The 14,817-nt window shown below is 30.8% G+C and overlaps 1 protein-coding gene across 8 annotated transcripts in view; it reads right to left on the bottom strand.

Moving 5' to 3' along the window:
- The window catches only part of LOC134686806 (neuron navigator 2-like), a 302,687-nt gene that overhangs the window by 200,877 nt on the left and 86,993 nt on the right, over positions 1-14,817 (bottom strand). The window contains exon 1 of one of the 8 annotated variants that reach the window (XM_063546595.1): positions 2,171-2,302. The exons of the other annotated variants lie outside the window; for them this stretch is intronic. Within the exon in view, the coding sequence (XP_063402665.1) occupies positions 2,171-2,206 (36 nt within the window). The 5' untranslated portion in view covers positions 2,207-2,302. Of the gene's footprint in view, positions 1-2,170; positions 2,303-14,817 lie in introns of those variants that run through there. 8 annotated transcript variants of the gene reach the window in all.

Raw genomic sequence — 14,817 nt, 5'->3', positions numbered from 1 at the left:
GGCCCTTTTTTGGCCCCTAATTACTAAACTGTTGAAACCAAAACTCCCAAAATCAATCCCAACCTCTCTTTTGTGGTCATAAACCTTGTGTCAAAATTTCATAGATTTCTATTAACTTAAACTAAAGTTATAGTGCGAAAACCAAGAAAATGCTTATTTGGGCCCTTTTTGGCCCCTAATTCCTAAAATATTGGGACCAAAACTCCCAAAATCAATACCAGCCTTCCTTTTATGGTCATAAACCTTGTGTTAAAATTTCATAGATTTCTATTCACTTTTACTAAAGTTAGAGTGTGAAAACTTAAAGTATTCGGACGACGACGACGACGACAACGACGACGACGACGATGACGACGCCAACGTGATAGCAATATACGACGAAATTTTTTTCAAAATTTGCGGTCGTATAAAAAAGTTAACAATCATACCTAGGTCAAAGTACCGCCTTCAACATTGGGCTTTTGCTCACACAAACTAGAAAGCTATAAAGGGCCCTAATATGACTTTCAGTGTTAAATAATTCCAACAGGAAACCTACAGTCTAATCTATGTAGAAAACAAAAAACATGAAACACTTGTGAACTATACCAACTTAAACCACAAAGCATGTTCTGAGCAGTAATTAAACTTGGTTGGAATGTTTTTATATTTATCATTTAACATGCTGTTGTATAATTGATTAATTTGTATCTTGTAAATTACATCTAAACATGCAATAATGTAATTAACAATGTGTATTCTGATATAAATCCTCTTAATTGATGAGGAAATAGAAATATTAGAAAATGTACAATTCATACAAATTGCCTCTTAATTCAGTCTGTATGTACAGATTTACAAGTCAGTTGTAAATTGCAAATTTTATTTATGATGGTCAGTTAAAGCAGAATTCAAATGAATGCAATGTCTTTATAATCATGCATAAAAAGAGATTTTGGACATATAACAACCAATCAATGGTCTTCGATCTGACTTCAACAATTGTCAAACAGCAAATGAAGTTCTATAAAAACATCCAGGGGCGGATCCAGCCATTTTCAAAAGGGGTGCATGTTTTACCCAGGATAAATGGGGTTCCAACGATATGTCCCAATTCAAATGCATTCAGTGAAAAAAAAGGGGGGGAGGTGTTCCAAGTACTTGGAAGGGGACTCCAAAATAGAGTTCAATTAAAGGGCTAATGAAATAGAAATAATTATTAGAGAATATTTAGACCAAAAAAAACAAGAACAATTATACCCCCAAGAAAAATTAAAAATGGACAAAAAATGTAAAGACTTTAAAGAGAATAATTGGATGCTAAAATTAAAAGAATGAAGAAAATTACATGTATGTTGGTCAATATCAGCAGACATTAAGACCCCAATATACGCTATATATAAACTAAACTGTGTCTTGTACTGTGGTATATGCCTTGACCATATCAACAGTACATCTATCCAACAAAATCTGCTTGTGACTAGCTGACCCCAATACACAAAGCATTAATTGGTCAATTTACCTATCACCCAGGAAGTATGTAAATCCTGCTGGCACTAATTTGAGTTATCAGGTACATCTCATGTTCTATTGTAAGTTATCTTGGACAGCTGGTGATTAGGACTGACCAGGGGGAATATTTACAGTAAGGTCAGCATTTGTAAGGCCACAATAAGGATACAGTGCATTCATTTCATTGTGGGTAACCGATATACCGCTACTCAGGGGGAACATATTTGCTTTACAGATAATTTCAGAATACTCTCGTAAGAGCTTTTAGGACATGACAACTACCAGTATACTTCTTTGAACCGTTGAGTGAGTGCTGAGTTAAATTTGCACTTTTGCAAATTTTGCAACTTATATTCCATGAAGATGAACGTTCTCAAATAAAAATAAAACCACAATTACATTTCCTTGAATTTTTGGTTTCTCTGCAAACAAAACCTTAAGAAAATTTTTAATGCTTGAACGTTTGAATTTGTGGATCATCGATCTTGTATCCATAAAACCCACAAAAAATTTGTATCCAATGAAAAATTGGTTTCCAACCAAAATAATGAATCCACTGTGAGTTAAATAGACAGACACCCGACTGTGACTGCACAGTGTGACCAATTTTTAACCATAATTCCAATAAGACATTGCCCATTAGACAGATTATGCAGTTTAATCAGTTAATCTAACCTACCTTAATGCTTTCAAAGTATTTGGGTAAGTCTTTCATCTTTCTTACTCTAATCTTGTCAGTAATTACAGAATCGTGTTTCTCCAAATATCTGTTTCACAATGAAATGTAATCCTTTGATAATTTTCCATTAAATCCATAAATATTTACTCTTCTTCGGAATATTCAATTATAACACTTTTTTTCATTTTTCATTAAAAACACACTTTCATTTCACAAACATATTCTTCATATAACCACAGTTAACTTGGATTTAGTTTGTGAAATCAAGAAATATTTATCCTTTTAAATAATTTATAATCTCTCCTCACTAAATGCAGATACTTAAATTCTCACTGATCAATAATTTCAAATTCTACTATCACCAAACTGGAATTGTTGAATTATTTACTAAACATCCCTCAATAAAACACTTAATAAACCCAAACATTGCAGTCCTGACTCTTTACTACTTCTGTTTACACAGACAATCTCACTACAAAAACCATATGGTCAGTTGGTCAGTTCATTATCCCAGGCCAGTGACCACATATACTACAAAGTCCAATGATGTAACTTGATATGGAATATTGATTGGGGATAATTAAGATCACAGCAGGTCATGGAATTAGGGGATTCCCCTTCAATCAGCTGATTCATTCACAAAATCAATTTCATCATCAATACCAAACTGATATTGATACATCAGGATAGGCGAGAGTCAGTTCTAATGAGTGAGTCAGTGTCCTTATTTCTCATGCCAACTAAACTGTCCACATATCTGATTCAGCAAAATTATATTTAATCCCAATATAATGAAATTCTACGATCTGAGAAAATTTCAATCCTCAATATTTTCCCATACTCTGAAATCTGATTTCTGGTACTATAACACATAAATCATTCGTAAAATATATGTCTCTTTTTTTTGTATGAAATATATGTTTTTAAAATTGAAATCTTACAAGTTGGAATCTTAATCTCTAATGAAAGTCACATTTTACACATCAATCTAATAAAGTTCCCAGTATTGTTTGTGATAATGATGTGTCGCTGAGCTGACAGTCACTCATTCAATGAAGTTAAATTTCACGAAATTTCACACTAAAAATTAAATATTTTATTCTTCAAAAAAAAATGTTTTTGAAATTAAAAATGTTTATGCTACCTTTATACAGTCCATGGTATCCACACAATCCTTGATAATTGAGTCAATGAACAGTTTCCATCAATCGAAAAGTTACTAAGGGAAATAAATATCAGGTATTTAACAAGATCACATCAAATATCAGTCAGACATTAGGATCCGTATAAAAGTACGAAACACATGAAAATCTCACTCGCTGGTGTCCTCCGAAAAACAGTTATTTGTATTCAAGAATGAGAAGAAGAAGAAATGTGATTAAAACACATAAGAAAATGTACAAAAATGCACAGGATTGGCTACGACATAAAAAGATTGTTACTTGGCACTTCTAACTCAAAATACTTGAAAAATTACCAACAAGAAATCATAACTTTAGTCCAGCAAATAAATCATACTAAATTCCAAAACAAAACAACCACAGGTATAATGCAGAGAATTTATACAATAGCTGATATCATAGTTTCATGTAATAAAACCCCAACTTAAGGATTGTGTTGATGAGTTTAGAAATGATCATCTTTTAGTCCAGCAAATAACTCATACTAAATTCCAAACAAAACAACCACAGGTATAATGCATAGAATTTGTACAATAGCTGAAATGTTTCGTGTAATAAAAAACCCAACTTCACGTTTGTGTTGATGAGTTTAGAAATGATCATCTTTCCCCCCAAAAATGTGACTACAATAAAGAAAAAAGACTTGTGAAGTATTACCAGATCCTTTGATGCCATGGTTTTACGAGGAAAAAATCTTAACGAACACGGAATATTCAATAATTTTAACTTGGGAAATATTACCAGTCTATTTATAATTATGACATATAGGACTAAGTACATAAAGATGTTGTAATCGAAGAAAACATTTCACTAATTAAAACTGCCAATTAAACACAAGTCTCTATAGCATATATAAGAGGTTTGGATCCATTACGCCCTCAATGACATCTTAGGACTAATGGCTCCTCTTAAGGAAAGTTAAAACCTCTTAAAAAAAGTGAAGTGTACACTCTTCTTAGTATTCAATTTATATTTGTGTCCTTCCAATAGTCTAAAGTTTATGTTGTATACACATATATCACATATATCACATATGAAAGAAATGGGGAATAAGGATGGAAGGGGAGGGGGGGGGGTTGAAAATGTGCCCTTTTCCAAGGATCTCTTTATTCCATATCCTACAGATTGGCAAAATATAGAAAGCCAGTGCACCAATAGACTTTTTAATCTAAGACCCAAAGCTGAATTTTAGAAACTGAAAGTTTAAGTTACATTAATTATATTTGCCTGTTATAGATGATTTTTACAGATCTGACTTGATTTTTACAGGCATTATCAGGCTGAGGTGGGCCTGTGGGTTATTCTATGCAAAGATTGTTAGGCTGAGCATTTATTTTTAATTAGACAACCAAAACAATACTACAGTAAACCCAGTGTTCTAACTTCTTGTTTTGTTTTGGTTGCAACAACTGCTGTCTATAATTACTATTTGACATTGTACATGTACTTATAATTCATTGGTAACGATGATTGGTTAGACTGGTGAATCAGGCTGGGGCATTTCAGATTTATTTCAGTGAAGCTGTAAACTGTTAGCTTTTCTACTCTCTATCTGAATTTTGATGAAATTTATTCTTGAATCTAATGAATGGTTATAATTATTGAATAAGGCACACTACATATTCTAAGTCATTTATTCTTGGCACTTTCATAATAATTGTCTAAGTTCTCATAACAACTAGGCAAAATACCTAGGAAACAATCTTCTGTGTAGAAATAAGAATAGCAAACAGTTTACTGCAGCTTCACTACTTAAATATATTTCACTAAGGGTCTAACCAAATTATCAGAATTTTTCTTTGAACAAATGAAAGGGAGATAACTCAATCTAGTTCAGTAGAAAACCTATCTAATTCAGGTGTAAAAATATATATTTTCATAATCACTTACTATAAATATCCAGTGAGATAGCTATAACTGTTACATTAAGAGGAATTTTATCACTGTTTCCCAAACAATGAATCTCAATCTTCAAAAACAGAAGACAATTATTATTCCGGAATGGTTATTCCAATATTCAAGATATATGTGTATGAAAAAATATCTTTAGTAGCTATTGCTGTGTTTTTATTGATTTATTTTAGTCCTTTCGAAGTGGATATCAAATTCTAAAAATATCAGGTAGTTTAATAACTCAGTTTTAGAAATCTGTCCTTGTGGGACTTCATAATGCCTCAATGGTATTATATGACAGTGTGTTTGCCTGAGTCGGTCAAGAGCAAGAGTGTCTAATAGTTGCGCTACCCAATAGACTGGGTAAACCAAAGACTGTTACATGGCATTTGTTGCTTCTCAAATAAGCACACAGCATTAGAGAGTAGGAGTAAAGACTGGTGGGCTCTTTTGATTAATAATCATTCTGACATTGTAAAGCATCATCAGACTTAAAACTAATTTCATTTTTGCTTTATCTTTTTATTGTAAATATATAGATAACCACTTTTTGGTGTAAGTAAATATTAATTGCTCATCTGATAAGTTGGGTGCTCCGAATTCAACAGCGGTACATATCTGAACATAAAAAATGTGCTGGTTGTCAGAATAATGTATTTGGGTAGGAACTGGCCTGCTTTCCTGTGGACTGTTACTTTGTGAATAAGCATGTTAAATTTCAGTGTTTGGGTCAAGTACAAAGTAGGGATCATATTATATCACACATTGTTCTCCTCCTATAGTTAACACATTTAATTTGAAACTGGATGTAAAAAGTCATTCATTATCACATTTGGGGTTCCTGTCTCATTGAAGTTCACACACGTATCTCCTTTATTGATAAAATTGAGAATGGAAATGGGGAATAATTGTCAAAGTGACAACAACCTGACAAACAGTACACAACCGCTGAAGGCTGACCAATGGGTCTTAAACGCAGTGAGTAACTCCCACAACCAGAGGCCTCCTTCAGCATCGCCCCTAAACAAATATTCATACTAGTACAGTGATAATGGATGTCATACTTAACTCCGAATTATATTTAATGAACATGCATGAAATATAACAACATTTAAACTAACCTTCTTAGTGACATGAACTCTCCTTATTGACGAATCCTTACAAATTAATTTCAACATTTTCTCCAAAACATCTAATAATGTTCCCATTTCATAAAACTCATAGTAAAACTTTATTTTTTTTTTTGCTCATTACGATTTCATTAAAACTGATAGAGATAAATTTTTCGTCTCATTTAATTAATTACAAATCACCGTAATTTTAATGCTATTCTATGACTGTTATATCTGCATCACAACAAAACAAGGAACATTAAATCACTTTCATTTTGTCATCCTGACTTCATAAAGCACTTTCTAAATACAACATATTTCTGATTTATTAAAAATCCAAAGTATAACATTTTTATAAAATTGCACTGCAATATATCAAAATCCCAAGTGCTGCAAATTTTACAAAATTCTCTTTTGACAATTATCTTCCATTGTCAAATCTTCGAATATCCATTAAACATTAATCTACATTTAATTCATGTTTCTGGCATCAGCTATGTCAAAATCACCAATATCACATATTTCTTCACAATTATTAATCCAATTTTAAGCAGATTTTCCATTTTACAAAAGTTCCTTCATAAAAAATTCATAATAAACATCAAATGACCGCTATAAAAATGACAAAAAAATGACAGTAGAAATATGTTCCACATCTTTTAATTGAATCAAAAAGATGATTTACGAAGGGAAATTGGTTCATTAATATTACTGAAAGCGTTTGTACGTCCAGTGCATGGCAGAGCTATTTGCTGCACGGTTGTCAATTTAGACCAATTATGGGTATTTTGTCAAATGAAGAAGTTCCTTTAATCAACAGATGAATCATCCTATGTGTTAATTTAACTTTCCAAAGGAATCTCTCTAGCCAAGAGCAACAGTTTTCTCCGCTGAAACACATTTTTAAGGAAAGCATCTTTGGAAATCACTGAGTCACTTACAATTTTAATACCAAGTTATAACAAAAAGGTGAACAGACATTTAGTTTGTAGGTAAATATTTTCATTGTTTGTTTTGTATCTGCTTTCTTACCATTTGTGTATTTAAAAAAATAAAAATAAAAAAAAAAATTAATATTTTAATCATGTTATGAAAAAAAATTATCAAAATAAAAAACAAAAGATAAAATCCAACACAAAGACGGGAAGGACTGACAATACAAAAATGTATTTTAGGTAGACAAATGATTTACTGTAATGAGACAATATTTATAACATATAAATCATCATACAATTTCTTCATAGATATAGGAAGATGTGGTGTGAGTGCCAATGAGACAACTCTCCATCCAAATAACAATTTAAAAATTAAACCATTATAGGTTAAAGTACGGCCTTCAACACGGAGCCTTGGCTCACACCGAACAACAAGCTATAAAGGGCCCCAGAATTACTAGTGTAAAACCATTCAAACGGGAAAACCAACGGTCTAATCTATATAAACAAAACGAGAAACGAGAAACACGTATATATTACATAAACAAACGACAACTACTGTACATCAGATTCCTGACTTAGGACAGGTGCAAACATTTGCAGCGGGATTAAACGTTTTAATGGGCCCGTTTAACCTTCTCCCTTTTTCTGAAACAATAGCATAACATCACAACATAGAAAAACATACGATAATATTTTCTCTATATATTATTAAGGATTTGATTATTAAGGATTTGTATAGTATCCAAAGTTCACTATACAAATCCTTGATCTATTATATAAATCAGTTGAATTATGAAAAAAAATAGTCAAGTTCATGTAACTTTTCACTGCAATTATTTTTTGTTTGTGCAATTTCTGGAAAATTTCAAGTCATAAACCACAAAACAGCAGTTTCTAGTTATATATAGATTTTAAAATTCTTTTTTTCTAAGCTATTGGTTCCCTAAAGGGCTCTGACTGAACCAATATATATGTGTCACCTTCTCTGGAAGTAAATTTAATTAACTGAAATCAATTATTAACTTATTAACTGAGAATTAAAGTTGATCCATTGTCAGTTTTATTGGTCATGACAGATGTCCAGCATTATAGATCTATCACTGACCACTTTCATTGTCCAAGACCAACCTCATCAACAGTAGATCTAGGCTCTCCCCTGTCTACAAGGCAATTTACAAGGATTAAAAGACTAATTAATTTGTAATGATGGACTTCAACAGATGAGTGAAATGACAAATGTATCTTCTTTGATTATTCCTGAATACAGTAAAAATTAACTGTTAATGTGAATTCAGTTAATTAAAAAAGATGTCTTTTTCATAAGAATACCAAATTAAAGTACTTTTAAACTATAGTTGTATTCCTTAAAAATCAATATCAAAATATATATATCTAACATCAGGAAAAAAATCAAATATCACTTATTATGTTAATGCAAATTATTACTTATAAACTATTTCATAATAAAAGGACATTACTAGTACAATTGTCAATAAGAACAATAATGTGTATGAAATATTTAATGACTATCAATGGTTAAGAATTTATAATTCAGGGACAAAAATTATGAACAGTTTTTCGCTGTCCACCATCTTTTATTCATTTGTGTGTCATTGTTTGTTCACTACTGCACATATTTACACCAAAAAAAGCAATGTTCTATTCTATATAAAACTTCTTATTTTAAAAGCAATATACAATGATGACTAATTAAGATATATATGTCCAATCAAGTCTGTTAATAAGTAAACAAAATGAAAAGATTTTTTGCATGAAAAAATATATAAATGTATTTATTTATTTTTCTATGAAATATGAAACAGCTCCCCACTGCTCTCTAAAAGTTTGTCCTCGTTTTTCAAAAAAAAATCCATTTTTCTTTCCCTTCAGCTTCAAAATAAATATCAGAATAATGATCAGTGTCCAGTGTCCTTATTTAGCCTCTCATTTGAGAATATCACCAACATATCACCATGTCAATATAACTGACCAGCAGATGTGTCCAGTATTGACAATTGTCCTGAGAATCATTACTGACCATTAATAATGAGCCATATTAACTTTTTATGACCTGATGATTCATCCAAGGTATTGTCAACTGTTGGTTTTACTGAATGCCATTCTACAAACACAATCATTCCGCTGTTACTCTAAATAACAGAGAAGATTGTACTTATAAAAATAGTGGCAATGTTTGTAATTTACCCTTCTAAATCATGTATACAAAACAAATCATTATGGAAAACTTCAGATTAGCAATTATACATGTTAGTGGAGTGCAACAGATCATCTCAAAAGGGTACAGAATATAAACGACAATTTGATACAATTCCACAGTCAAATCTTTCAGAATGAGAAAGACATATTTTGTTACAAATCTACAATTCATATCAAATCCTTTATATCATTGTGTACTAAGATTTCAAGTTGATTGGACTTCAATTTCATCAAAAACTACCTCGACCAAAAACTTTTACCTAAAACAGGACAGATGGATAGACTTTATAAACAAACAAACAATCAGACAAACTGAAAAACAGACAAACCAACGAAAGAAATAACGAACGGAATCTCAGACAAGACTGTCGTACTGGTGAGGCATAAAAAAGAACATCATGTGAAGCAAAATGTACAACCAAAAGGCACATAAGAAACCTTGATTGATTGATTAATGGTGTTTTTAATGCCACTTCAGAACCATTTGGTTTGTAAATTAATGGCAACCAGCTTTTGTTATTGGCAGAGGAAGCTGGAGTGAAAATTTAGTCTGAGTACCACTGACCTTCAGAATGAAAACATGCAATCCATTGCTCAATTAAAATTCCAATTGTTCAACTTTAACCCTAGATGAATATAATGATGAATTGTTTAGACTACTCAGTCTATGATCTTATGGATTCATTTCGTGGGTACTAACTTTTGTGGATTGAGGATATATTGTATTTACGTGGATATTTGATTTCGTGGTTTCACCAAAATCTTCGTACAAGCCTAAAGAGAATTTGTTCTTCCTTGAACATTCAAATTTGTGGTTCACCTCAAACCACGAAATCCACAAAAATTGGTATCCCACGAAAATAAATGAATCCACAGTATAAGAGAGTATGTGTAAATGGAAAAGGAAGTTATATAATATTCTGAAACTGCAATGCCATTTCTTGTGTTATTTATGTTCTTGAAATTGAAGGCTAAAATCTGGTTTTCTCAAGAGTATTATTGAAATATACTGATAACTATAAGTACCCTTTCCTAGACATATGTGTTATAATCAAAATGGATGTTATGAACATTCAAAAACCAAAGTATCCACAAATCATACTCAAAAGACTTGTTAATGTTGATAAGAGGGGAAAGGAAAGACATGAAAATTAAAAGGTGTGAGAATTAAGCACTCTTTAAAATTACATCGCATGCATTTACAACTATCAATATTTATTTTTTTCGTCTACAGGTACTTAAGTAACAGTTACTGTCCTCCAAGGGGAGTATTTTTGTACCATTGAGAGTTAACATACTCAGTATGCAAGTAAAGCATTGTGGAAAATGTGCATAATATATATATATATATATATATACATATATGATTCCACTATCTACTGTATATTGGACACTCTGCACATCTTGTTTGAATTATGACTCTTAAGTGAGATAAATAAAATCTTTTGTCTTAATTTCCTCAGTATTATCATCAACATTTAATCAAACACCACACACACTACATGTAATATGTAACATAAAATATAAGATCCTACCTTACTTTTTCTTCATACTTAAAGTCTTACCTGAAAAATAAATAAAACATGAGTACACAAAGGGACATAACTCAAAAAATGTTTTGTGACTTGGAAAATTATGACATTCAAAGATAAAAAAAAAGAAAGACTCAAAAGGGGATACTAGAACTTGTGGCTTAGTTTTCATTAAACAAAAGGCTTCTTTTTTATTCTGTAAAATAAAAAAATGGATTGGAAATAGTTTTAACACACAAAATTCTAAGACTTATAGAACAAAAATGGAATAAGGAGAAAATGAATGTATATATATCGATACAACAGACACACATGTATTGTTGATTGATCAATTTTTATAAACTGTAAGTTAGATGTTATGAGTTATCAAAATGCTAATATTGTTTATTTCTGTGTCATTTTGGTCTCTTGTGGAGCTCAGTTGTCTCATTGGCAATCATACCACATCTTCCTTATTTATAATGATAGAAAAATAGAAAAAAATATTTGATAGTGGTAAAAGAGAGACAAAAGATACCAAAGTGACATTTATAAAAACACATAAATCAAGAGAAAACTACTATTTACCATGGCAAAAAAAGATAAACGATTAAAAGACAAACAACAGTATACAAAACAAAACAACAATACTCAGCTAGATGATGAAGACCTTTCAGTTTAAATTATCTGTCGACACGGCGTATTTGTGCATTCTTATTCGGAGAAAAATTCCGGTTAAATCATTAAAGTTTGGCCAAAGATCATATTGCATGGCTTCAGTTAAGAATTTCAATAGTCAAGACTATATTTTTTTCTCTGATGCTTATTTATTTGTAAATATAAATTTTTAACATTTCAACTGACATAATTCAATGGTATTCTATAAATAATTATAATACCTCCTTGGATTAAAAAATAAAAGTCTTAGTTGAATGTTACTAATGGAAGTAATATTATCCAGACAATTGTTTTGGACCATGAAATATTAAGTGTTATTTTCTTTTTTTATCAGCTATTTTTGTATGAAGGATTGCATGGGACTGCTTCGCACCGTCTTGAACCTGATTTAAGTAAGGTGTGAAAAAGTATAACAAAAATACTGAGCTGGTTCATTTCGCACTTTACAGGTACCCCTCTGTTCACCCCTTTTAGTTTTTATCATTTGGCGAAATTGCAAAAAGGGGAGGTTCATTTAAACTGAAAAAATTAAAAGCTATCATATCAATGGAATAGAAAAACAACTACCATATTCTTGACTTGGTTCAGACATTCTCATTCAACCTGGTTTTATAACTAATAAAATCTCTCACTAGTATGATTTAAAAGTTCATTGTTCCCTTATATTGACAAAATTTCTCGTTGTTGAAGGCATCAATGTGAAATATAGAACTCAATGGCTTTGAGTTTGTTAAGTACATGTTGCATGTTGGGATAATGTAGCCGCATTATCCGTTCAAGAGCAGTAAAGCATAAAGCTACAAATTTATTGAATAAAATTTTCAACTTTCATTTGAGGGAGACAACACTTTATCGATAAAGCAATTAATCATAATTAAAACATACAAAAAAGGTTTCATTATTAGTTTTTTTAAATTTTATCAGACATGCAATAGATTTCTCAGAAGTATATTGCTGTTTAATGTTCTTAATTGTAATCAAAACAAATGAAAAAGCATGCTTAATGAAATTAAAGCTGAAATTTGAGGATGGTAGACATTATTCTATACATATTATTTGACATATGAAACTAATGTTTTCACAAACAAATAATAAAAATCCTCCTTGTTTCCATGTAAAATATTGATTTATAAACAAATACTCATATTTGAAATCATAAAAATATGTTTCATAGAAATTGAATAAATATCATTGGATATCTACTACTGTACATCTTTATGTGTTTTTGCTTTTGGGTTAGGAGATTTTTCAATACAGTATCGATATCTTTTATCTTGAAATCTTCCTCTATTCAAATTTCTATTTCCATTCTAGGAAACCACACTGCTATTATTACTTGCTGACATTCAACATGGGAAGGACTACAGATCACTACAGTTGTACAGTGAACATGACCAAACTTCTGGGCTAGACAAATATATATATCTATTTAGCAATCAATGGCTGTCAGTCAGCAGGGTTTTAAGAACATCAGTTGTTGGACCTGTATTGTTAAATGAAATTTGTTAAAATATACTTTTCATTTGATTTTGCCATTTGATTTAAGGACTTTCCGTTTTGAATTTTCCTCGAATGATTTTTCTTTCATTTTTTGGGTCTTTTGGGCAAATAACAGGCTATTATTTGAACTTGGAATGTATTATTGATTATGGAATTTGCATAATTTCTTGTGCTTGAAATTTTTGATAAATTCCATGTTTATTCAATATAATAATGTTTTGAGCAGTGCAAAGCACTTTCCATACAATGCATTTTGTATAGATAAGTATTGTGCACGGCACAGTACATTCTATTGAAAATGTGCTGTCTTCTTTGTAATAGAAAGTGTTGTGCGCAACACAGAACTTACAATACAGAATTAGCATGGAATTTATTAAAAATTTCAACAACAAAAAATTATGCAAATTCCATAATTAAAAATAATTCCAAGTCCTGTCTTGAAATAATAGCCTGTTAAATGTTGTTTGTGGTGTATTTTTTTAAAAGAACCCTCTACCAAGAATTTGTTTTACATGCAAACTTATAAATTTTGTGTTTTTTATCCAATGCAAATATAGGTTTGTTTTCGATTTAAACTTGTAAATAATTATAATTATAATTGTAGCAAGGTTTTTTTCAAAAACTCTGAACTTTCTATTGTATTATGACATTAAAGGCTGTCCCTCAGTCAGATCCTATGAGAAAATTAGTTGTTTTTAGTAATCTATAGTAATTCTTGCCTGTAGGTGGTATTCTACCAGGTTAATACATTAGATAAATGAATTAGTGTGATGAACCTTCTGCCCTGTGTATTTAATGTCAATTAATAAATAAATGTAACATTTCAATCAAATTTAAATAAATGATCAATCTAGGGCTGAATTATTCACCAATTGACTGATATAATCTATCTTCTATCCATCTTCCTTTATCTTCAGATACAGCATTACACACAATTTCAATTTGACCAAAATCAACAAAAAATTCTGCTGACATTGCATTTTACATCTTTGAATTAATTTACTATCGACTTTGGTGCAAAAGGCACTTCAATTTTGACATTTCTTGCTGCAGACCTCAAAGAGTTGTGTTGATCATTGCAGAATCAGATTCCAACAAGAGCTTTATTGATTTTCTGTTCATGGTTTTGATTGAAATTCAATTTACTATAATCACATATAACACATACAATTTATACACGAAATTAAGCAGAAAATTCTGTTGAAATTTCACCATTGATTACAGAAATCTTGTTCTGCGGAAACTAAACAATCAACAGAGGCACGTAGCAAACAGCGGCAGCAGACATGCTTACAACTAGATCTACATCCATGATTTCCTGTTTTTCTATTTCTGTCTCACAATTACTGCCTTCAAAGAAATTAATGTTTAAATGCATTATACTTAGCCCAAATATAGTCCTTTTACTTCTTTATTCAAATAAATCTTATCAGGGTAAAATGTCAATTATGATTACTGTAATATTTAAACAGTCTGTCATTTCATTGCTCATTGCACACTTGTCATGAAATAAAAGTTCCATCATAATATAATTAGTTCCAAGAAGAACAAATACTGTAATATTTGTTCCTTAAAAGAAATAAAGTATGTTCAAAATGTGTTCAAGTGGCATTGTTT

This window comes from Mytilus trossulus, chromosome 10 (assembly GCF_036588685.1).
Source record: "Mytilus trossulus isolate FHL-02 chromosome 10, PNRI_Mtr1.1.1.hap1, whole genome shotgun sequence".
NCBI classification, from domain to species: Eukaryota; Metazoa; Mollusca; class Bivalvia; order Mytilida; family Mytilidae; genus Mytilus; species Mytilus trossulus.
This window is presented reverse-complemented; position numbering and strand designations above follow the sequence as displayed.